Here is a 25,646-nt window from a genome sequence, read left to right as displayed (position 1 = left end):
AGCAGACAGCATTCAAATACACTCTGCCAGCCGGGCATGGTGGCTCACGCCTGTAATCCCAGCACTTTAGGAGGCCGAGCTGGGCAGATCACAACGTCAGGTGATCAAGACCATCTTGGCCAACACAATGAAACCCCGTCTCTACTAAAAATACAAAAAATGAGCCAGGCGTGGTAGCATGCACCTGTAGTCCCAGCTACTCAGGAGGCTGAGGCAGGAGAATCGCTTAAACCTGGGAGGCCGAGGTTGCAGCGAGCCGAGATCACACCACTGCACTCTAGCCTGGGTGACAGCGAGACTCTGTCTCACTCACAAACAAACAAAGAAACAAACACACTCTGCCTCTTACTAGCCACATGACCTTGTGCAATCGACTTAATTTCTCAGTGTCTTAATTTTATCTAAAAAACAGGGATAATATCTCCCAGTGTTGTTTTAAGGATAAAAGGAAATAATGTATCTCACATGCCAAAAAGAGCACCTGGAACACAGTGCATGCTGAATAAATGATAATCATTATTATAAGAAGAAAAACATTTGGGCATGGTGGCTCACGCCTGTAATCCCAGCATTATGGGAGACTGAGGTGGGAGGATCACTTGAGTCCAGGAGTTCGAGACCAACCTGGACAACATAGATGAGACCCTGGGCTCTACAAAAAATTGAAAAATTAGCCAGGCCTGGCGGCACAGGCCTATAGTCCTAGCTACTCAGGAGACTAAACCAGGAAGATTGCTTGAGCCCAGGAGTTCGAGGTTACAGTTATCTATGATCGAGTCACTGCACTCCAACCTGGGTGACAGAGACCCTGTCTCAAAAAAAGAAAAAGGAAAATAGAAACAATCAGTATAGAAAAGTTATAAAGGGTGGCCGAGCGCGGTGGCTCAAGCCTGTAATCCCAGCACTTTGGGAGGCCGAGATGGGCAGATCACGAGGTCAGGAGATCGAGACCATCCTGGCTAACACGGTGAAACCCCGTCTCTACTAAAATATATAAAAAACTAGCCAGGCGTGGTGGCGGGCGCCTGTAGTCCCACCTACTTGGGAGGCTGAGGCAGGAGAATGGTGTAAACCCGGGAGGCAGAGCTTGCAGTGAGATGAGATCCAGCCACTGCACTCCAGCCTGGGCGACAGAGCGAGACTCCGTCTCAAAAAAAAAAAACAAAAAACAACAAACAAGAAAAGTTATAAAGGGTTAAATGTATTGGAAATACATTAAATGTTCTTCTTCCTAATCATTGGCCTCAGTAGTCCAGGTCTTTGTTGCTTAGGGTCTAGAGTTAGATTCCTGCTTTTCTCTTTTAGTCTGAAGGGCAGTTAAATGTGGACCTCTTACTATTCCAATAGTTCTCAACTCTAGGGTATAATTTGAATTTTTGTAGAATTCTGAAACAGATGTATCAAAATGGCATTTTAGAGCTTGTCCTTAGACTTCTCTTTTTTTTTTTTCTGTATTTTTTTTTAGTAGAGACGGGGTTTCACCGTGTTAGCCAGGATGGTCTCGATCTTCTGACCTTGTGATCCGCCCGTCTTGGCCTCCCAAAGTGCTGGGATTACAGGCTTGAGCCACCACGCCCAGCGAGATGAGGTTTCACCGTGTTAGCCAGGATGGTCTCGATCTCCTGACCTTGTGATCCACCCGTCTCGGCCTCCCAAAGTGCTGGGATTACAGGCTTGAGCCACTGCGCCCAGCCTTATTTATATATATTTTTTGAGACGGAGTCTTGCTCTGTCGCCCAGGCTGCAGTGCAGTGGTGCAATCTGGGCTCACTGCAACCTCCGCCTCCCAGGTTCAAGCAATACTCCTCCCTCAGCCTCCCGAGTAGCTGGGACTATAGGTGCCTGCCACCACGCCCAGTTCATTTTTGTATTTTTAGTAGAGATGGGGTTTCACCATGTTAGCCAGGATGGTCTCGAACTCCAGACCTCGTGATCCGCCTGCCTTGGCCTCCCAAAGTGCTGGGATTGCAGGTGTGAGCTACCGTGTCTGGCCTTGTACATTTTTTTGAGATAGAGTCTCACTCTGTCACCCAGGCTGGAGTGCAGTGGCGTGATCTTGGCTCACTGTAACCTCCACCTCCTGAGTGATTCTCCTGCCTCAGCCTCCTTAGTAGCTGGGAGTACACTACACTACACTCGGCTAATTTTTATCCCTGTTATTTCTAGTAGAGATGGGATTTCACCGTGTTTGGCCAGGCTGGTCTTGAATTCTTGACCTCAGGTGATCTGCCCGCCTTGACCTCCCAAAGTGCTGAAATTACAGGTGTGAGCGCCCAACCCAACTTTAGGTAGATGCTAATGTGCTTCCAATTCAACCAACAGCAGCATGACCTGATTTGAGTGCTCCATGGAAGAAGCAGAGATGAAGGTCTAGTCCTCCAGTGAAGGCCCTCCGGATCCTCTCCGTGCACACCAGGTATCTGGATACTCACCTCGTACTGACCCAGGTGGAAGAGGGCTGCCGAGCGGTTAGCATAGCACAGCGACATGTCCTCAGTGTTAGGCCTTGAATGTGACACTCCCTGCAAAACAATGAACTGGTTAAAGGTATAAATGGAAACTAGCATCTCTAAAGTACATTTTTCAGATATTACGGGCTCTAGTACCAAAGACTGTGTGAAACTGGGAAAGTTACTGAACCTTTTTGTGCTTCAGCTTACGTTTTAACTACCTGAGAGCAAAGCTGTGAAGAGCAAGTGAGGACATCAGTATTAAAAGCACTTTGTCAGATACAGCTTCAACCACAAACAACACTGAAGGCGAAAGAAACTGAGGGAAATACCTGCAAGCATAATATCCCATTTCCTGACTATAACAAAGGGTGGGTAGCACACATAGAAATTCACACAAGGAGAAACATAAATAGTTACAGAAAACAAATGATTAATTCACATACGGATAGCCAAATAGATGAAAATGAATGCAAAAAAAGGGATACTAGGCTGGGCGTCGGGCCTCACATCTATAATTCCAGGCTGAGGCAGGTGGATCACTTGAGGCCAGGAGCTCGAGACCAGCCTGACCAACATGGCAAAATCCTGTCTCTACTAAAAATATAAAAAAATAGCAGGGCATGGTAATGTCTGCCTGCAATCCCGGCTACTTGGGAGGCAGAGGCATGAGAATGGCTTGAACCTGGGAGGTGGAGGTTGCAGTGAGCTGAGATAGTGCCTGAATGACAGAGCTAGACGGTCACAAACAGACAAACAAACAAACAAAAAAGAGTACTTTTTTCTATCATCAAATTGGCAAGGATTAATAATAACTATAAATATGGTTCTCAAGTAAAGGTAGGAAAGATGGTGAGTATTCAATAAAAGTACTGGGATAAGACCTGATGCGGTGGCTCAGGCCTGCAATCTCAGCACTTTGGGAGGTTGAGGCAGGTGGATCACTTGAGGCCAGGAGTTCGGGACCAGCCTGACCAACATGACAAAAACCCATCTCTACTAAGAAAAATACAAAAATTAGCCGGGCGTGGTGGCACACGCCTGTAATCCCAGTTACTTGGGTGGGTGAGGCAGAAGAATTGCTTGGATTCAGGAGGCAGAGGTTGTGGGGAGCTGAGATCATACCACTGCACTCCAGCCTCTGTCTCAAAAAAAAAAAAAATAATCATAATAAAATAAATACATATATATGGATAAGAAGGTAGACAATGAGCAAAATAAAGTGATAAATCTTTCATTGGATAAATTCCAAATATATCAAATTCTTTTTTTTTTTTTTTTTTTGAGACGGAGTCTCGCTCTGTCACCCAGGCTGGAGTGCTGTGGCCGGATCTCAGCTCAGTGCAAGCTCCGCCTCCCGGGTTCACACCATTCTCCTGTCTCAGCCTCCCGGGTAGCTGGGACTACAGGCGCCGCCACGTCGCCCGGCTAGTTTTTTGTATTTTTTAGTAGAGACGGGGTTTCACCGTGTTAGCCAGGATGGTCTCGATCTCCTGACCTCGTGATCCGCCCGTCTCGGCCTCCCAAAGTGCTGGGATTACAGGCTTGAGCCACCGCGCCCGGCCATATATCAAATTCTTAACGTAAAAACAAAGCAACAGGAGCACTGGAAGAACTGTAGAAAGCATGCAAAGTAATGCTGGAAGAATCTCTATGACACAAAACCCAGAGGCCATAAAAGGTTAATAAACTTGACCACCTGAAAATAAACAATATCTTCACACCAAAAACAAATACAAGCAAAAGGCAAACACTGAACTGGAAAAAATATCTGCAATTCATATTATAGGCAAAGAGCTACTTTCTTTACTTTGTCAAGATTTCCTACAGATCACTAAGATGACAACCAATAAATCAACAGGAAAATGGGCACCGGTATGGACAGTTCTCACAGGAAATAAAAATGGCTTTTAAATATGTGAAAAAAAATGCTCAGCCTCATACAATCAATAAAATGCAAATTAAAACTGTACAGAAAGGCCATTTTTTACCTATCAGGCAAAGCAAAATAAAATTGATGGCACACAGAGTTGGTCAAGGAGTGGGATAATGGACATTCTCATTATGCAGTTAGTGGGGGTGTACACTGGTTTCATAATTACCGAGGGTAATTTAGCAATATATGTCAAAATTCTACATGTATATATATCTTACATACATATAAAATATCCATTGACCCAGCAATTCCCCTTCTAGGAATTAATCCTACAGATACAATCATTTATCATACAGTTATATACGAAAAATGACATTCATGCAAGGGTTTTTTTCTTTTTCTGAGGCAGAGTCTCTCTTTGTTGTCCAGGCGGAAGTGCAGTGGGGCGATCTCAGCTTGCTGCAGCCTCCGCCTCCTGCGTTCCAAGTGATTCTCCTGCCTCAGCCTCCCAAGTAGCTAGGGTTACAGGCACGTGCCACCATGCCCAGTTTATTTTTGTATTTTTAGTAGAGACGGGGTTTCACCACGTTGGCCAGGCTGGTCTTGAACTCCTGACCTTAGGGGATCCACCCGTCTCGGCCTCCCAAAGTGCTGGGATTACAGGTGTGAGCCACCGCGCCTGGCCCTGTGCAAAGTTTCTCATCACAGAATTGTTTGAAATAGCAAAAGAGAGGAAACAAGCATTGATCCACAGGATACTGGTTACATAAATTGATACACCCATTTAATGGAACACCATGTAGCCATAATAAAGAATGAGGACACTCTTTTTTTTTGAGACAGAGTTTTGTTCTTTCGCCCAGGCTAGAGTGAAGTGGCATGTTCTTGGCTCACTAAAACTTCTGCGCACCTCCCCCACCCCACCCCCCACACTGGGGTTCAAGCAATTCTCCTCTCTCAGCCTCCCGAGTAGCTGGGATTATAGGCGCATGCCCCACCACGCCCAGCTAATTTTTGTATTTTTAGTAGAGACAGGGTTTCGCCCTGTGGGCCAGGCTGGTCTTGAACTCCTGACCTTAGGTGATCCATCTGCCTCGGCCTCCCAAAGTGCTAGGATTATGGGTGCAAGCCACCGTGCCCGGCCTGAGGACGCTCTTTATGTACTGAAATGGAATGATCTTTAAACTATTACTGTTAAGTGGACAAGGCATGATGCTGAATAATATGTGCAGAATGTTACGGATGTAAAAACACGGTGTGTGTGCAGGAGTGAAAGGCTGTATTTGCACACGTCTGGAGTACGCTCTGGAAATATACTCAACGGTGCTAGTTTATGGGAATAGAAAATCACGTGGTCAGGGGACAGGAGAGGCAGACGACACTGTACACTCTTGCACTTTTAAAATCTACGTGAACAGATTCTCTACTCACAAATAAACCGATATAATATTAAAACTGTAATCATCACAACCAGTACTGCTTGGGATATGGAGAAATGAACATTCCCATACTCCGCCAGGAGGGATGTTAACTAGTTCTTTCCTGGAGAACAATTCGGCATCAAGTACCAAAGGCCTAAAAAAATACATTCCTTCTGCCCCAGCAATTACCCTTCTATGAATTTACCCTAAGCAAGCAATCAGATATATACAAATATTTACATAGAAAGATGCTCATTGCAGTGTTATGATCCCGAACAATTTGCCAACATTAGGAGATGTGAAATCAAGTACGGCTTTTTCTCTGTCATGGAACACTAAGCCAGCCGTAAAGCATCATGTTCCAGCGGAAAATTTAATAACGTGAGAAAATGGGCACAATCAACTGTCGAGGGAAAAAAGCAGGTCACAAAACAGAAGGGGCAGCTTTATCCCAATTTTGTAAAAACATATTTTCAGAGGAAAAAGTCTGGCTGGATGGATGTAAGCAAAAATGTTAACAGTGCCTATCACAGGTTATGAGATTTTTTTTCCTCTTTGTGCTTCTCTGCACTTTTCGAAGTAAACATATATTGCTTTTACAATCAGATAAAAACAACAAATATTTTTACAAAGAAAATAGCAGCTTTCTAGAAAATTGCAGAGCACCATAATCACCAATATACTGGCTTCATGAAATAGGAAGGCTCATCTCCCTCCGCAGTCAGAGCAAACCTTAACTTTTTTCTCTGGCTTCGGTTTTTATTTTCCCTGTTTTCCTTGAAGAACTTCCCATGTGGTCACATTTATGATGCACATACATAAAGTTGAAGAGATTAGCTCTGAAAAAAGAACTATTAAGCCATTTATCACTGGATCATTACACCTAACGGACTTTAATCCCTCAGCAATCACTAAAGCTTACATTATTTAGCTAAATACTTTATTATAACACTACAAAGCAAGGATTTTATCAGCTGTAGAAGCTGCTGTTGTAGGTGTGATCGTTTTTGGAAAATTAATCCCAAACTGCAAGCACGTTCAAGCATAAACCCGTTAAAGATTCAGAGTAGGATGTATACCCTTCAAATGAAAAAATGGTTTGTTTTGAACAGAGACAGGGCCTCGCTGTGTTGCCTAGGCCTGCCTTGAACTCCTGGGCTCAGGCGATCCTCCCGCCTGGGTCTCCTAACGTGTTGGAATTACATGAGTGAGCCACTGTGCCCAGCCTACCCTTCAAATTTAAACTTACTCTTTTAATATCCAAGGTCACAGAACGGGTGCAAGAGATTGATACGTTCCTGCTTTAAGCCCATGTAAGTCTCTTAAAAGCTATGGAAGGAAGTTGCTCAAGGGATCTTGTTCCAGTTCTTACTATGAAAGCAGGACAACAAGAGTCATTTATACATTATTGTATAGATGAGGTCTTGTTATGTTGCCCAGGCTGGTCTTGAACTCCTGGGCTTAAGCAATCCTCTTGCCTCAGCCTCCCAAAGGGCTGGGATTACAGGTGTGAGCCACTGTGCCCGGCCAAGAGTAACAGATGACTGATTCCATCAAGCTAACAGTCTCATCACACATTCAGATAAAAGTGGCATGCAGTTCAACAGGGGCTGACAGACATGGGCAAGGCAGGCGAGGGGCCAGTAAGCTTACCGCTACAAGGTATGGGAAGGAATATGAACACAGAAGTTTCTTGAATAAATTCAGAACACATAAATTACTTTTTTTTTTTTTTTTGAGGCAGGGTCTCACTCTGTCACCAGGCTAGTGCAGTGGCACAATCACAGCTCACTGAAGCCTGGAACTCCTGGTCTCAGTGACCCTCCTGCCTCAGCCTCCTGAGTAGCTGGGACTGATATGGTAGGTCGGCAGGGAATGCTGCATAAAGGCGGGTCCCTGGCTAGGGCTTCACCCTCCGGCCGTGCCCACTGACCTAGGTGAGGACAGGCACTCCTGCCTTCGCGCCTGAATGCTGCATTTTCCAAGACCACCCTGGTCTGCCACGCCCCCAGCCTGGGCCTATAAAAACCCAAGACCCCAGCAGGCAGACACATAAGCAGCTGGACATTGTCAGGAGTATGCCGGCAGAAGAGCAGCCGACAGGCACCAGCATGCCATCGACCAGTGGCAGAACGACACAGCGTTTGGCCACAGCAGTTGGAGAAGAGTTGGGTCGCTGAGTGGCCGGACTCCAGGGGAAAACCATCTCCCTTCTGGCTCCCCAACCTGCTGCGAGCTACTTCTACTCAGTAAAACCCTGCACTCATTCTGCAAGCCGACGCATGATCTGATTCTTCCCGTACACCAAGGCAAGAAGCCGGGATACAGGAAATCCTCTATCCTTGTGACAAGGTGGCGAGCCTAACTGAGCTGGTCAACACAAGCCGCCTAGAGACAGCAAATTAAAATAGCACCACGGAACACACCCCCACTGTGGCTTCAACTGTAATCATTCAACCCTAGACACTGCCCTGGGGTCGGAGCCCCACAGCCTGCCCGTCTATGTGCTCCCCTAGAGGCTTGAGCAGCAGAGCACTGAAGAAGCGAGCCACACCTCCACTGCACGCCCTGCGAGGGGAACAAGGGGACCCTTCCCGTTTCAGGACCACAGACGCATACCACCACCAGTCAGGCTAATTTAAAAATTTTTTTTTGTGGCCGGGCGCGGTGGCTCAAGCCTGTAATCCCAGCACTTTGGGAGGCCGAGACGGGCGGATCACGAGGTCAGGAGATCGAGACCATCCTGGCTAACACGGTGAAACCCCGTCTCTACTAAAAAATACAAAAAACTAGCTGGGCAAGGTGGCGGGCACCTGTAGTCCCAGCTACTCGGGAGGCTGAGGCAGGAGAATGGCGTGAACCCGGGAGGCGGAGCTTGTAGTGAGCTGAGATCTGGCCACTGCACTCCAGCCTGGGTGGCAGAGCAAGACTCCGTCTCAAAAAAAAAAAAAAAAAAAAAAATTTTTTTTTTTTTTGCGTTGAGAAGGGGTCTCCCTATCTTATTGTCCAGGCTGGTCTTGAACCCCTGGTCTCAAGTGATCCTCCCGACTCAGCCTCCCAAAGTGCTGGGATTACAGGTGTGAACCACTGTACCGGGCCTATAAACTACCTTTTGTTTGAGACTATAACCACCGCAGAATTCTGTCAGGTTTCTTTTTAAAATCCATTCAATAAATTATAGATAAAGGTAACACTGGCTATGAAATTTAGCAAGACGGCTCTATCTCCTGAAGAAATATGCATTGTTAAATGGCTGAGCTGGGCCGGGCATGGTGGCTCACGCCTGTAATCCCAGCACTTTGGGAGTGAGGCAGGCGGAACACCTGAGGTCAGGAGTTGGAGACCAGGCTGGCCAACATGGCGAAAACCCATCTTGACTAAAAACACAAAAATTAGCCAGGCAGGGTGGCGCATGCCTGTCATCCCAGCTTCTCAGGAGAATGAGGTGGGAGGATTGCTTGAATCCCAGAGGCGACGGTTGCAGTGAGCTGAGATCACACCACTACACTCCAGCCTGGGCAAGAGAGCAAGACTCTGTCTCAAAGAAAGATAAATAAATAAATTGCTTGAGCTGGGAGTGTTTTACCTTAGAATACAGCACTGCAGCTGCTGTGTAATCTTTCTCCTGAAATTTTTTGTTTCCTTGTTCTCTGTAGAAAAAGGGAGCGTCCGAGTCCTTCCCCACCAAGTAACCTTTAGAAAGTCTTCGCAGAAACAGTTCATCCTCAGGTCTGCGTGAAGAGAGGAGGAAACAAAAGCAGCAGAAATGTGTTATTTCAAGGAAAGCTCCAAACCATTGCCTTCGAAACAAGAAAGCGGGCCCGCAAAACATTCCGCACACATGAGGATGTGTGCACTGTGCAGTGTGATTAGAGGAAAGAAATCTCATAGTCTCAGAGACACAGGGACCAGAATTTTTTGAGACAGGGTCTCACTCTGTCACCCAGGCTGGAGTGCAGTGGTGCCATCTCCACTCACTGCAGCCTCGACTTCCCAGGCTCAGATTCTCCCACCTCAGCCTCCTAAGTAGCTACGCTAATTGGGAGGATGTGTGCCACCAGGCCTGGCTAATGTTTGTACTTTTTGTAGAGGTGGGGTTTTGCCATGTTGCCCAGGCTGGTCTTGAACTCCTAGGCTCAAATGATCAGCAGGATTTCTTTTTCTTTTTTTTTTTTTTTTTTTTTTTGAGATGGAGTCTCACTGTCACCCAGGCTGGAGTGCAGCGTCATGATCTCGGCTCATTGCAACCTCCACCTCCCCGGTTTCAGTGATTCTCCTGCCTCAGCCTCCTGAGTAGGTGGGATTACAGGCATCCATCACCATGCCCAGCTAATCTTTGTATTCTGAGTACAGAAAGCATTTCGCCATGTTAGCCAGGCTGGTCTCGAACTCCTGACCTCAAATGGTCCACCTGCCTCAGCCTCCCAAAGTGCTGGGAAGACAGGTGTGAGCCCCCACGCCTGGCCAGAATTTCTATTTAGAGGATTGAATGCTAATTTTTTATTCTTTATCTCATAATTATTGGCCAATGAACCATCCCTTGGATCATACATCATAAATATCTTTTTTTTTTTTTTTTGAGACAGAGTTTCGCTCTGTCACCCAGGCTGGAGTGCAGTGGCGCAATCTCAGCTCACTGCCAACTCTGTCTCCTGGGTTCAAGTGATTCTCCTGCCTCAGCCTCCTGAGCAGTGGGGATTAAAGGCATGTACCACCACGCTCAGCTAATTTTTGTTTTTTCAGTACAGGCGGGGTTTCGTCATTTTGGCCAGGTTTGTCTTGAACTCCTGACCTCAAGTGATCCGCCTCCCTGGGCCTCCCAAAGTGTTGAGATTACAGGCATGAGCCACTGTGCCCAGCCAGGATCTTGAGTCTGGAGAATGAGATTAATATATGGTGTCTTTTGAACCAAGGAGTATTCTCCACTTCAACTGCTGAAAATACTGGAATGGCTGACAGAAAAGAAGAGAGATAACGAGAATGAATCATAAAGTAAATGTAGTAAAACATTAACACTTGCGAAATTTGGAAGAATTCACCAAGTCTTCGTACTGTTTTTTTTGGAGACAGAGTCTCACTTTGTCACCCAGGCTGTAGTGCAGCAGTGGCATGATCTCAGCTCACTGCAACCTCTGCCTCTCGGGTTCAAGCGATTCATGTGCCTCAGCCTCAGGAATAGCTAGGATTACAGGTGTGAACCACCACACCTGGTTAATATTTTGTATATTTAGCAGAGATGTGATCTCATGATGTTGCCCAGGCTGGTCTTGAACTCTTGAGCTCAGGCAATCTGCCCACTTCGGCCTCCCAAAGTGCTAGGATGACAGGTGTGAGCCACTGTGCCCGGCCTCTTTGTACTATTTTTGCAAGTAAGTCTGAAATTATTTCCAACTAAAAAGTTTAAGAAATAAATATAAAAATGCTCTACATAATAAAATTAATAAAGCTGAGCTAACACATATAGAGACATACACACATACTAACAAAAAATATACCTATCTTCCAATAAAAAGAAATATATAATAACATATTGTCTTTGACTATAATGTCATAAAGTAAAATATGAACAACAAAAGTAGAAACACAAATGACATGGAAACTAAAAATTCTCTTAAGCAACTCTTGAATCGAAGAAGAAATCACAGAGCTACAGAATGGCCAGGCGCGGGGGCTCACGCCTGTAATTCCAGCACTTTCGGAGGCCGAAGAGGGAGGACTGCCTGAGCTCAGGAGGAGGCTAGCCTGGGCAACATGGGAAGACCCTGTCTCTACAAAAAATACAAAAATTAGCTGGGTGTGGTGGCATATGCCCGTAGTCCCAGCTACTTGGGAGGCTGAGGAGGGAGGACTGCCTGAGCGCAGGAGGTCGAGGCTGCAGTGAGCCATGATGGCCCCACTGCGTCCAAGCCTGGGTGACAGAGTGAGGCCCTGTCTCAAAAAAACAAAAAACAAGAACCAAAAGCCCTGGAGAATGTTTACAAGTATTTTTAAACTTTTTGTTTACAAAGACCCACAATAAGAAATACCTTTCACATTGTGACTCAGTACAATGCTTTTGTATTTGAATACATTAAAATTTTATAAAACATTATTTATCTTTGCTGTGTATGAGGTAAAAACAAAGCTAGTATCAAATATGATTTTATTAATATTTAAATACAACACACAAAAGTCACAAATAGGGCTGGGCACGGTGGCTTATACCTGTAATCCCAGCACTTTGGGAGGCTGAGGTGGGCAGATCACCCGGTCCAGGACTTTGAGACCAGCCAGGGCAATATAGTGGAACCCATATCTATAAAAAATACAAAAATTAGGCGGGCGTGGTGGCAAGCACTTGCAGTCTCAGCTATCGGCAGGCTGAGGCACAAGAATCGCTTGAGCCCGGGAGGCGAAGGTTGCAGTGAGCTGGGATTGCACAACCACACTCCAGTCTGGGTCAAATAATACAAAAAAGAAAAACTAGGAATGATTTTATTTAATTTAAGAGGTATGCTTGCCTGTTCTACATTTACTCCAGTCCAGAAAATATGAAGGCAAACCCTATGCCTGTCTGCTACACCACAGAGCTTGTTCTTTTTTCTGTTTTTGTTTTATTTATTTATTTATTTGTTTGTTTGTTTATTTATTTATTTATTTTGAGATGGAGCCCCGCTCTGTCACCCAGGCTGGAGTGCAGTGGTGCGATCTAGGCTCACTGCAAGCTCTGCCTCCTGGGTTCACACCATTCTCCTGCCTCAGCCTCCCAAGTAGCTGGGACTACAGGTGTCCGCCACCACGCCCGGTTAATTATTTTTGTATTTTTATTAGAGACGGGGTTTCACTGTGTTAGCCAGGATGGTCTCGATCTCCTGACCTCGTGATCCTCCTGCCTTGGCCTCCCAAAGTGCTGGGAATACAGGCATGAGCTACCACGCTCAGCTTCTGTTTTTGTTTTAAATTAGGTTAAACCTAAAAATCCTAGTTCAAACTAAAGGTTTGTGGTAAACAGCAATAGCAAAATTCTTCTTGCCTAACAATAGATGATGAACTTGAATTTTTTTTTTTTGAGATGGAGTCTCGCTCTGTCGCCCAGGCTGGAGTGCAGTGACGCAATCTCGGCTCACTGCAAGCTCCACCTCCCAGGTTCACGCCATTCTCCTGCCTCAGCCTCCCGAGTAGCTGGGACTACAGGCGCCCGCCACCATGCCCAGCTAATTTTTTTTCTATTTTTAGTACAGATGGGGTTTCACTGTGTTAGCCAGGATGGTCTCTATCTCCTGACCTCATGATCCGCCCGCCTCGGCCTCCCAAAGTGCTGGGATTACAGGCGTGAGCCACTGTGCCCAGCCTTGAGTTAATTTTTGGATATAAAGGCCCAACTTCAGCCTTTTGCATGTAGATTGTCATTAGGATACAGACAAAAAAAAAAACAACACAGCTTTTCTTCCTCCATCCTTGCCTTCTCTCCTAGAACCCTGGGGATGTAAAGCCTTTCACGGAGCTAACTGGCGAAGCAGAAAGTCCCAGCTCTGGCCCCAAAGTAGAGTGCAGATTACTGAGATTGGACATAATAGCTTAATAACTGGGACATATCCACATATGCACCATTTTTTCTCTAAGCCATTTGAAAGTAAGTACAGGCATCATGGATGTTCACCTCTGAATATTTGCAGGCCTCTGCTTTAAAAATAAAGACATTCTCCCATATTACCATAATATCATTATCACTAAAAAATAACAGTAATTCAAATATTCAAATTTAAATGTTACCAGTTATTCCTAAAATGTCTGCTGTATCTTTTTCTCACCCTAACCAATCCAAGATCAATGTTCTCGTGTATTGAATTTAGTTATTTCTCTTTAGTCTCTTTTTAGATAGTGCTATAATTTTTAAGTTTATTTTTAATTTTTTTTTTCTTTTTGATACAGGGTCTCACTGCCATTGCTCAGGCTGGAGTGCAGTGGTACGACCTCTGCTCACTGCAACCTCTACCTCCTGCCTTAGCCTCCTGAGTAGCTAGGACTATAGGCACGTAATGCCACACCCAGCTAAATTACTTTTTATATAAAATAGAGATGGTGTCTAGCTGTGTTGCCCAGGCTAGCCTCCAACTCCTGGGCTCAAGGGATCCACCTGCTTCAGCCTCCCAAAGTTCTGGGATTATAGGTGTGAGCCACTGCACTTGGCCAACTACAATTTTTTGGGTTTTTGTAAATGATAATTTTGTTTTTCAAGATTCAACACCAGAAAAATGTTTCACATTCTAGTTTTGCCTCATTGTTTCCTCATGGTTAGATTCACATTAAACAATTTTTATTAAGAATATGGCCGGGTGCGGTGGCTTACACCTGTAAACCCAGCACTTTGGGAGGCTAAGGCAGGTGAATCACCTGGGGTCAGGGGTTCGAGACCACCCTGGGCAACATGGTGAAACCCCGTCTCTACTAAAAATATAAAAATTAGCCAGGCACAGTGGTGCATGCCTGTAATCCCAGCTACCCAGGAGGCTGAGGCAGGAGAACTGCTTGAATCTGGGAGGCGGAGGTTGCAGTGAGCAGAGATCGCGCCAGTGCACTCTAGCCTGGTGACAGAGCCAGACTCCGTCTGAAAACAAAACAAACCCCCCCCCCCAAAAAAAAAAAACCAAACCACAAAAGATAACAAGCATCGGTGAGGATATGGAGAAATTGGAACTCAGAGCAAGACTACGTTGCAGAACAAACAAACAAACAAAATGACTACATAGTTAAACCTATATACTTCTTGTTGCCTCAAATCAGGAGACATCTGATGTCTCCCCAGCATTGTGGAAGCTAAGTTTGGTTACTCAGTTAAGGTGGTAATTGCTGAATCTTTGCAATATAAAGACATCTTTCCCTTGTACTTAAATAATCTATAGGGCCACACTTGGAGATCATGTGAAGAGCGTGTTTCCTAATGATGTTACGTCTAAAGGTTTGAGCATCCACTAATAATTGCCAGAATCATTCATCACACGGGGGTTACAAAATGGCGAGTTTTCTAATTCTACCATTATTTCTAAATTTATTAGTTGGCATTCTTTTGTAAAGACAAATTTTCTCCTTTTTCTTCTTTTACTTGTTTCGTGTGAGCAATATTCACACAGACATAATATGTATTTACTTATTTTTGTTTGTTTTGAGACAGAGTCTCACTCTGTTTCCTAGGCTGGAGTGCAGTGGCGTGATCCTGGCTCACTGCAATCTTCGCCTCTGGGGTTCGAGGAATTCTTCTGCCTCAGCCTCCCAAGTACCTGGGATTACAGGCACCTGATACCACGCCCAGCTAATTTCTGCATTTTTAGTAGAGATGGGGTTTCGCCATGTTGGCCAGGCTGGTCTGAAACTCCTGAGCTCAGGTGATCTGCCCATCTTGGCTTCCCAAAGTGCTGGGATTATAGGCATGAGCCACCATGCCTGCCCAAAAGTCAAATAAGAAAGTAAACTCAGATATTTACAGTACCACCATGGACTTCCACAATTTACTATCATAAACTATTACCACCATTACACTTTTTCATGGTCAAATCATGCTAATATTGGCCAGTGAGAACCTCTTCAGACTGGTCCCTATGTTATTTTTGTTTTTGATCCAGGGTCTTGCTCTGTTGTCCGGGCTGGAGGACAGTGGTACCATCATAGCTCGCTACAGCCGCGGTATCCTGGGCTCAGGCAATTTTCCCACCTCAGCCTCCCAAGTAGCTATGACTACAGGCATGTGACACCACGCCCAGCTAACTTTTAATTTTTTTGTGGAGACACAGTCTCATTATGTTGCACAGGCTGGTCTCAAACTCCTGGGCTCCAGCAATCCTCTTGCCTAACCCTCCCAAAGTTTTGGGATTACAGGTGTGAGTGGTGTCACCATACCTGGCCTAGGCTCTTTTTTATAGAACTCTATTCATCTTCGAGCACTTCCTTGTTTTCCGACACAAGTTATTCCAATTGAATCAGTACAAGATAAAAACAAACAAGAAGGCTGTGAGTGTGGATAGTGAAGCTATGAAGAATTTCCTACGACACTAGGAGATTATTAATTGCAGGAGTGGAGAGGTGGGGTGGACAGCAGGGGATCTTCGGTCTCAAAAGATTTTCAATAGATGAAAGGCATCTCTTGTGGGAAAACATTTGTCAAAGAATGTCCATTGGCAAGAAAGAAAAGTGTCTTGGCTGTAGACTTTAAAGGGCCAATTCCTATTTTTACCTAACAGGCATGCATGTGGAGATCAGAAGTTTAAATCTTTTTTGGTTACTTTAGATTGTGATTGAACAGACTTACAAACAGCTATTTGAGCGAACTTGTTTTTAAGGAGAGAGGGCTTGGTATGAATTAGGGAGAGACATCCAGAGCAAACAAAAATGGAGGTGATTTTGAAAGAGATCAAATGAAATAATGAAATCTATACAGGCAGACAGCCCAGGCGGCGCCTTGAGCCTAGTTAACAAGTTGACCCTAAAGGCAGACAGCCCGGGCGGCGCCTTGAGCCTAGTTAACAAGTTGACCCCGGACCCAACCGATAATGTTATCTATAGATTTCAGATGTTGTATAGACAAGCATTGTGAAAGTCCCTGTCTTGTTCTTTTTCTGTTCTAAATTACTAGTGCTTGCCATATATCTCTCAAACTTCCTGAGCCCAGTATAAACATACCCCTCCATATATCTCTCAACTTACTGGGCTCATCCCACTACATGTCTCCCCACCATATATCTCTCAATTCAAAGACTACCATATATCTCAACTTTAGAAAGACACCACCTGGAAAGTCCCCGATAAGAGCACAGTCGTTTGTGAGAGCGCGGGAACCAATAAAAAAACTGCTAAATGTATAGACTTAAAATGTTAACCAATTGTAATGCTGTAACCTAGAGAATTCCCTCGTTCCTCTGCAACTTTACAAGTCCTGTTTACATTAGGCTATAAAAGGCAAGCGCACGCATTGTTCAGGGCCCTCTTGTATGTTGTAAAACGGAGGGACCAAGTTCGAACTTGCATTAAAGATCCTTGCTGCTTGGCTTTGACTCTGGTCTCTGGTGGTCTTTTTTGGGGAATAAAAGGTCTGGGCATAACAATTTATTAACCCCAGAGGAAACGAGAGCAGTACATCAAAGGAAATGTAATTCAAAGCATCCTTCGCGGTTCATGGGAGCAATATTTACACAGACGTAAGAATGTATGCACTGAATGTTGGTTCAATAAATTTAATATTCTATTGGTTATATTATAACAGTTATCACGAGGGAATGAAGGAAAAACAAAGTATAGGCCAGGCGTGGTGGCTCACGCCTGTCATTCCAGCACTTTAGGAGGCTGAGGCGGGTGGATCATCTGAGGTCAGGAGTTTTGAGACCAGCCTGACCAACATGGAGAAATCCCGTCTACTAAAAATACAGAATTAGCCGGGCGTGGTGGCACGTGCCTGTAATCCCAGCTACTTGGGAGGTGGAGGCAGGAGAATCGCTTCAACTAGAGAGGCGGAGGTTGCTGTAAGCCAAGATGGTGCTATTGCACTCCAGGCTGGGCAACAAGAGCGAAACTCCATCTCAAAAAAACAAAAACAAAAACCAAAGTATATGCCTGTGAGTTGGGGATAAGAGAGCAAAATTACATCTAAAATTATACAAACTCAAGAAAGAGCAGCGTTTGCACTGTTTAGAAAGAATAAATTAAGTGTCAGAAGGCTGAGCACAGTGGCATCCCTGTAATCCCTGCACTTTGGGAGACCAAGGTGGGCAGATCACCTGAGGTTGGGAGTTTGAGACCAGCCTGGCCAACATGGCGAAACCCCATCTCTACTAAAAATACAGAAATTAGCTGGGCGTAGTAGTGTGTGCTTGTAATCCCAGCTACTCGGGAGGCTGAGGCAAGAGAATCACTTGAACCTGGGAGGCGGATGTTGCAGTGAACTGAGATCGCGCCACTGCACTCCAGCCTGGGTGACAGAGTGAGACTCTGACTCAAAAGAAATAAATAAATGAAAATTTTAAATGCCAGAAAAAACAGTTAAAATAATTTAAAGTAGCTATCTCTGGGGAATAAAAATCAGGAATGGGGAACAGTGGACAGGGAGTTGCTGTTTTTCGTGGTAAGTTTTGAAGCACTATTTGATTTCCTTCTTTTTTTTTGAGATGGAGTCTCGCTCTGTCACCCAGGCTGGAGTATAGTGGCGCGATCTCGGCTCACTGCAAGCTCCGCCTCCCGGGTTCACGCCATTCTGCTGCCTCAGCCTCCCGAGCAGCTGGGACTACAGCACCCGCCACCTCACCTGGCTAATGTTTTGTATTTTTAGTAGAGACGAGGTTTCACCGTCTTAGCCAGGATGGTCTGGATCTCCTGACGTGGGCGTGGTGGGCGTGATCCGCCCACCTTGGCCTCCCAAAGTGCTGGGATTACAGGCGTGAGCCACCACACCCAGCCTATTTGATTTCTTAAAGTATGTATACATATTATTCTGATAAAAAAAATTAAACTAAGGAAGGAAAATATTTTCACTAAGGCATCCAGTCTACATAGTTTTACAGGATTTTTCTACTAGCCTTTAAGAACCACATAATTCCTACGTTATATAAACGATTTCAGAGCATAGAAAAAGGCAGGAAGCTCTCCAAATTCATTCCGAGGCTACCATAACCCACTATGGTATCAGCTGGGATTACAGGCACCCGCCACCATGCCCAGCTATTTTTTTGTATTTTTAGAAGAGACAGGGTTTCACCACGTTGCCCAGGCTGGTCTTGAACTCCTGACCTCAGGTGATCCACCTGCCTTGGGCTCCCAACGTGCTGGGATTACAGGTGTGAGCCACCGCACCCAGCCAGATGATTTTAAATCAGATGATTTTTAATTTTTATTTACACCACCAATCACCAATTAGAAAATGTAATTGGGGGGAAAAGTCTCATTCACAATAACAACAAAAACCTTACAAGGAGAGTAAGTTGAACATGAAATGTGTAAGACCTATATAAAGAAAACTATAAAACTTTACTTAACGATGTAAAAGAAGCCTTAAATAAATGGGAAGACATACCCTTGGATTAGGAAATTTGATATTGTCAAGATGTCAGGTTTCCTTAAACAAATCTACAAATCCAACACATTCTCAATCAAAAACCCACAACATTTTTTATAGAATTTGAGAAGTTGGCTGGGTGCGGTGGCTCACGCCTATAATCCCATCCTGGCTAACATGGTGAAATCTCGTCTCTACTAAAAATACAAAAAACTAGCCGGGCATGGTGGCAGGTGCCTGTAGTCCCAGCCACTTGGGAGGCTGAGGCAGGAGAAAGGCGTGAACCCCAGAGGTGGAGCTTGCAGCGAGCTGAGATCGCGCCACTCCAGCCTGGGTGACAGAGCAAGACTCCATCTCAAAAAAAAAAAAAAAAAAAAAAAAGGAACTTAATAAGCCAATTCTAAAGTTCACATGGGGGAAATGCACACAAAATACCCAAGTTTTTGTTTTGTTTTTTTTTTTTTTTGAGACGGAGTCTCGCTCTGTCACCCAGGCTGGAGTGCAGTGGCACTATTTTTTTTTCTTTTTCTTTTTTTTTTTGAGACAGAGTCTCGCTCTGTCGCCCAGGCTGGGGTGCAGTGGCCGGCTCTCAGCTAACTGCAAGCTCTGCCTTCTGGGTTCACACCATGCTCCCGCCTCAGCCTCCCCAGAAGCTGGGACTACAGGTGCCCGCCACCACACCCGACTAATTTTTTGTATTTTTAGTAGAGACGGGGTTTCACTGTGTTAGCCAGGATGGTCTCGATCTCCTGACCTTGTGATCCACCGGCCTCAGCCTCCCAAAGTGCTGGGATTACAGGCGTGAGCCACCATGCCTGGCCAACAAAGAATATTTTTATAAACTCCCAAGTAGTTGGAATTACAGGCATATGTCACCTTGTCTGGCTTGATTTTTATACAGCCATATCTGTCATTTTCCTTTTTTTTTTTTTTTTTTTTGAGAAATAGCCTTGCTCTGTCACCCAGGCTGGAGTGCAGTGGCATGATCATGGCTCACTGCAGCCTTGACCTCCCAGGTTCAAGTGATCCTCCCACCTCAGCCTCCTGAGTAGCTGCGATGACAGACACATGCCACCATGCTTAGCTAATTTTTAAATTTTTATAGAGATGGAATCTCACTATGTTGCCCAGGCTCCTGGGCTCAAGCAGTCCTCCCACCTCTGACTCCCAAAGTGCTAGGTTTCCAGGCATGAGCCACCACAGCCAACTTCATCTTCTTTTATAGCTTCTGGGTTATATGCCTTGCTTAGGATGGTTTACTCCACCACCCCAAGCAAGGCAGGAGGATCGCTTGAGCCCAGGAGCTCAAGGTCCGCCTGAACAATATACTGAGACTTTGTCTCTAAAATAAATTTAAATAAAATTTAAAAATTTAAAACCTATATACACAATTTATAAAACGTAAATGTACAAAATTTACATTGTAAATAAGGTAAAAAAGATAAACAGATTGGGAATAATGTATATAGCAAATAATAACTTACATAGCAAAGAATTACACAGCTAGATTTATGAAGATCTCCTACAAATGAACAAGAGAAAGAAAGACAACCCACTAGAAAATGGGCAAGGAACACAAACAGGCTAGAAATAAAAATGTACTGGGGAGCTGGGTGCAGTGGCTCACGCCTGTAATCCCAACACTTTTGGAGGCCAAGGCGGGCCGATCCTCTGGGGCCAGGAGTTGGAGACCAGCCTACCCAACATGGCGAAACCCTGTCTCTATTAAAAATACAAAATTAGCCGGGTGTGGTGGCATGTGCCTGCAATCCCAGCTACTCAGGAGGCTGAGGCAGAATTGCTTGAACCTGGGAGGCGGACGTTGCAGTGAGCCAAGACTGCCCCACTGCACTCCAGCCTGGGCAACAAGAGCAAAACTCTGTCTAAGAAAAAAAAGAAAAGAAAAGAAGAATAACAAAAGAAGTATAACCTTAATTGTACCGAGTATCTCAACTGGCAAGGCTCAAAACTGAACTCATTATTTCATTCAATTAATATCTGAGCACCTACTAAGTGCCAGGTACTGTGCCAGTTCCTGGCACAAAGATGTCAACCTTGAACTTGAAAGGTGTCGGCCGGGCGCGATGGCTCAAGCCTGTAATCCCAGCACTTTGGGAGGCCGAGATGGGCGGATCACAAGGTCGGGAGATCGAGACCATCCTTGCTAACACGGTGAAACCCTGTCTCGACTAAAAAATACAAAAAAAACTAGCCGGGCAAGGTGGCGGGCACCTGTAGTCCCAGCTACTCGGGAGGCTGAGGCAGGAGAATGGCGTAAAACCCAGGAGGCGGAGCTTGCAGTGAGCTGAGATCCCGCCACTGCACTCCAGCCTGGGTGACAGAGCAAGACTCCGCCTCAAAAAAAAAAAAAAAAAAAAAGAAAGGTGTGTGTTTGTGGATCTGCAAATACATAAGGTTCTGCTTTATATGTCATATTAAGCACTAATAAGAGCCAGTCACTAAACTAAGAACTTTATATACATTACCAACCTATCATTCAATTAATGTTTACTGAGCACTTATTTTTGACACTGCACTATTTTTGTCTATAGAAAGACAAACAGGCCGGGCACAGTGGCTCATGCCTGTAATCCCAGCACTTTGGGAAGCTGAGGTGTGCGGATCATTTGAGGACAGGAGTTCGAGACCAGCCTGGCCAACATGGTGAAACCGCATCTCTACTAAAAATACAAAAATACGAGCCGGACGTGGTGGCATGTGCCTGTAATCCCTATTTGGGATGCTGAGGCGTGAGAATCACTTGAATCCAGGAGGTGGAGGTTGCAGTGAGCTGAGATTGCGCCACTGCATTCCAGCCTGCGTGACAGAGCGAGACCCTGTCTCGAAAAAAAAAAAGAAATACAAACAAATACAAACATGGTCCCTTCCCTCATGAAGTTCACAATCTAGTGGCGAATGCAGGCATTAGTCAAAAGAGCACACACATTAAAAGGAAAATCACACAGCGTTGTAAATGTACAGAGTAAAGATGGCCCAGCTGAGGCTCAAGGAGAGCTTTCCTGAGGAAAGATTGGCTAATCCTGTGGGATGACAGAAGTGAATTAGTTCACAGGACATGCTGGAATAGAAAGGAACCACGAAAAGCACTTCAGGCATTTTCCATCAAAAAGAGATTACAGGGGGGAGGGGGGAGGGTTGGCATTAGGAGATACACCTAATGTAAATGATGAGTTAATGGGTGCAGCACACCAACATGGCACATGGATACATATGTAACAAACCTGTACATTGTGCACATGTACCCTAGAAGTTAAAGTATAATAAAAAATTAAAAAAAAAAAAGAGAGATATTACTGGGCCAGGCATGATGGCTCACACCTGTACTCCCAGCACCTTGGGAGGCCAAGGTGGGAGGATTGCTTGAGCCCAGAAATTTGAGACCAGCCTGGACAACATAACAAGACTCGATCTCTATTTAAGAAAGAGAGAGAGACAAGAGATTACTTCAGAGCAAATGACAAAACAGAACATTTTTCAGATCACAATTCCCTCGTTAAAGCTTCCATTTACTTACTGAAGAAGTGAAGAGGAATGAAGAAAGATATCGCTCAAGGTCTCTGCTGTAGAAATTGTGACCTGAATGGACTTTGGGAGTGAAGCCCACTTTTGAAGCAGGTATGATTTCCACTCATCCACAGGCAAATCCATGCTGCTTTCGATCTATAAAATGAGTCAGAAAATAGGAATCTTACAAATGCACAATTTTAGAAAATCAAGAGTTTGGCCCTGTGCAGTGGCTCACACCTGTAATCCCAGCACTTTGGGAGGCCGAGGTGGGTGGATCATGAGGTCAGGAGATTGAGACCATCCTGGCTACCACAGTGAAACCCCGTCTCTACTAAAAAATACAAAAAAATTAGCCGGGTGTGGTGGCACACGCCTATAGTCTCAGCTACTCGGGAGGCTGAGGCAAGAGAATCGCTTGAACTGGGGAGGCCGAGGTTGCAGTAAGCTGAGATCACGCCATTGTACTCCAGCCTGGGCAACAGAGAGAGACTCTGTGTCAAAAAAAAAAAAAAAAGAAAGAAAATAAAGATTTCATTCAAGGAAGCCTAAAGCAATAAAATCAATTCTTGTGGTCTTTTCCTCTAGTTTATATGCTAAGGAAAGATCTATATTCTCTCACAGCAATTCACTCAACATCCTTCCATTCAGAAATATTTACTGAAAGACTACTTTGTCACAGGCACCACGCAGGTGATGGTTTTACTAAGAGGAAGCAGACTAGATAGCTATCATCCGTGTCCTCTTAGTCTTTTTTTTTGTGCGTGAGACAGAGTCTTGCTCTGTACCCCAGGCTGGAGTGCAGTGGCACGATCTGGGCTCACTGCACCCTCTGCCTCCCAGGTTCAAGCAATTCTCCTGCCTCAGCCTCCGAGTAGCTGGGACTACAGATGTGCGCCACTACTCTTGGCTAATTCTTGTAGTTTTAGTAGAGACGGGGTTTCACCATATTGACCAGGCTGGTCTCGAACTCCTGACCTCAGGTGATTCGCCAGCCTGGGCCTCCCAAAGCGCTGGGATTACAAGTGTGAGCCACTGCGCCCGGCCTGATCCCCCTAGTTTCTCAAGTCTGAAACTTGAGACACTTCCCCAGATTTTTCTTTCTCCCCACCCCAGCAACTATTCAATTAACAGGTATTTCTCTCTCTTACATAGTTCAGCGTTTTCTTTCAACCCCCAGGTCATTCCTTCGGTTTAAGTCCTCACCATCTCGTCTGGCATTCTTCCTAGAGTGTCATAATTAGTGTCCATGCCATTGGCACCACTCCCCACTTTCAATCCAGCCTCCAACACTGAGACAGAAGTCAGTGCTCTGCCTTAAATTCACCAACGCTACTCCAAGCACATCGGGAAGCCCAGGACAAAACCGTCCTTACTTGACTCTTGGCTGACTTTCTAATTCTCAGGCCTCACTTGTTCCTCTGCAGCCTTGCATACTGAACTACTCATTACGAACCCCGGCTTGCCAGACTATATCATCTCTCCAATGTTTTGGCATAGGCTATTCGTGCTTTCCGGACCAACCCTACCCTGGCTTTTGGAGCCCACCTGGAAAATTCCCACAGGTTCGTTCTTCAACTCGGTTCAAATGGCACCTCCGAAGGCTTTCCTGATTTCCAACACTCTTGGGGCCTGTACCACGTCTACCTGGCGCTGGGGCTACTCACGACATAAAGTGCCCCCACACACTGTCCTCTTCTCCAAGGACAGGGACCAGGTCTGATTCCCCTTCGGAGACTCCCTCCCTCAAGGGTGCCAAGCTCAGGGTTTGGCCCCGGTCGAGAAGTCAGCCCCGCGTTGCTGGAGGAACCGGGTCACTGCTGCGACTCGATTTAGCAGCTGAGGTCTCAGGGAACAACTTTAACCTCCTCTGGGCTACCAACCCGTGCACTCGCCGGAAACCGAGGCGAGAAAGCCTCGTGAGCCCGCTCAGAGGCGCCCGGAACTGGGCCGTGCACTCCCTCCCCGCGCCCGTGCACTCCCTCCCCGCGCCCGTGCACTCCCTCCCCGCGCCCGTGCACTCCCTCCCCGCGCCCGAGCAGCTCCCGGCGCGCCCCTCGGCGCCGCGCCCCGCCCCGCGCCCCAAGTCCGGCGCCAGGCCTCCCCTGGGCCCGAGAGCGGGTCACGTGCGCCGTGCCTCAGCCAATGTGGCGGCTGCGCAGAGCCCGGGCCCGCCCCTGGGCCGCGCGCACGTCGGGGGCGGGAGCGGCGCACGCAACTCCTCGGGCCAATAACTGCGCAGCAAAAACGCGGGACCCCGGTGGGGAAGTTCCAGCTGTCGAGGGGTTCGCGCGGGAGTCGGGGCGGCGGAGCCATGGTCTGCCAACTGAGCGAGGGGGCCATTGCGGTGAGGAGGTGCCGGGGGCCGGTCCGGCCGTCCGGGATGGCTGCGGCCCCGAGCCTCGCGGAGTGGAGAGGGGGAGGGGAGCCCGGGGCGACGGGGGATGAACGCGAGGGGAGGAGAAGGCGGGGGGCGGTGGGGACCCGCCGAGCGCCCGTCTAGTGTCATCACCCCTTCCTTAAAGCATTCTTCCGATCGTCTTTGAAACATGCTCACTTTTTTCCTACTTAAGAACAAAGTAAATAAACGCTTGCTTGTCTCCCGATCTTCCACCTGCGGCCACTTTCTGTTTCTTCTCCTTTCCTCCCCCGCAGCCAAACTTCTTGTCTAGTTTCAGCCACTTCCTTTCTTCACCTCTCATCAACTCTTTAACCCACTCCAGTCATCCCCTTGATCGCTGTAGAAAACCCCGGCTGAAGGGACCAGTGGCCTCCAAGTTGCTAAATCCAGCCCTTTTACGTTTTCAGCTTACCTGAGTTCTCAGCAGCGTTTGCGTTTGAGCCCTGCTTCTGCTCACACCCTCTTCCTTGGGTTTTAGTGGCTCAGCTTGGCGGGTCTATCCCCGTCTTATTTGCAGGCCCCTCTTTGTAAATTTTTGTTGACTCAAGGCTCCCTCTAGGCCCTCTTGACTCCCAAAGGCAATTTCTTTTCTTTTCTTTTTTTTTTTTCTCCAGCCTGGGCGACACTCACTGTATCGCCCAGGCTGGAGTGCAGTGGTACGATCTCGGCTCACTGCAACCTCCGTCTCCCGGGTTCAAGCGATTCTCCTGCCTCTGTCTCCCGAGTAGCTGGGACTACATGTGTGCGCCACCACACTCGGCTACTTTTTTGTGTTTTTATTAGAGACGGGGTTTCATCATGTTGGCCAGGCTGATTTCGAACTCCAGACCTCCATTATGTCGCCCGCCTTGGCCTCCCAAAATGCTGGGATTACAGGCATGAACCACCGTTCCCGGCCCCAAGGCAATTTCATTGCCATTTATTAATATATGTCCGTTGCTCACAAATTTCTTTGTAC

At 46.2% G+C, this 25,646-nt stretch overlaps 2 protein-coding genes across 7 annotated transcripts in view; one reads left to right on the top strand and one right to left on the bottom strand.

Annotated features, from left to right (window-relative positions):
* SMYD4 (SET and MYND domain containing 4) overlaps nt 1-24,265 on the bottom strand; it is a 50,657-nt gene extending 26,392 nt beyond the window's left edge. For all 4 annotated transcript variants that reach the window (XR_004054886.1, XM_030922633.1, XM_010373520.2 and 1 more), the window contains exons 1-4: nt 23,836-24,265; nt 22,298-22,443; nt 9,334-9,478; nt 2,433-2,522 (exon numbers count right to left, since the gene is read on the bottom strand). Coding sequence is in view for 3 of the 4 variants with exons in the window: in XM_030922633.1 (XP_030778493.1) it covers nt 2,433-2,522; nt 9,334-9,478; nt 22,298-22,431 (369 nt within the window). In the remaining variant the exon portion in view is untranslated. The remainder of the gene's footprint in view (nt 1-2,432; nt 2,523-9,333; nt 9,479-22,297; nt 22,444-23,835) is intronic.
* A 215-nt stretch (nt 24,266-24,480) lies between these two features.
* RPA1 (replication protein A1) overlaps nt 24,481-25,646 on the top strand; it is a 72,768-nt gene continuing 71,602 nt past the window's right edge. For all 3 annotated transcript variants that reach the window (XM_030922631.1, XM_030922632.1, XM_030922630.1), the window contains exon 1: nt 24,481-24,634. In XM_030922631.1, the coding sequence (XP_030778491.1) occupies nt 24,602-24,634 (33 nt within the window). In that variant the 5' untranslated portion in view covers nt 24,481-24,601. The remainder of the gene's footprint in view (nt 24,635-25,646) is intronic.

This window comes from Rhinopithecus roxellana, chromosome 19 (assembly GCF_007565055.1).
Source record: "Rhinopithecus roxellana isolate Shanxi Qingling chromosome 19, ASM756505v1, whole genome shotgun sequence".
Classification (NCBI taxonomy): Eukaryota; Metazoa; Chordata; class Mammalia; order Primates; family Cercopithecidae; genus Rhinopithecus; species Rhinopithecus roxellana.
This window is presented reverse-complemented; position numbering and strand designations above follow the sequence as displayed.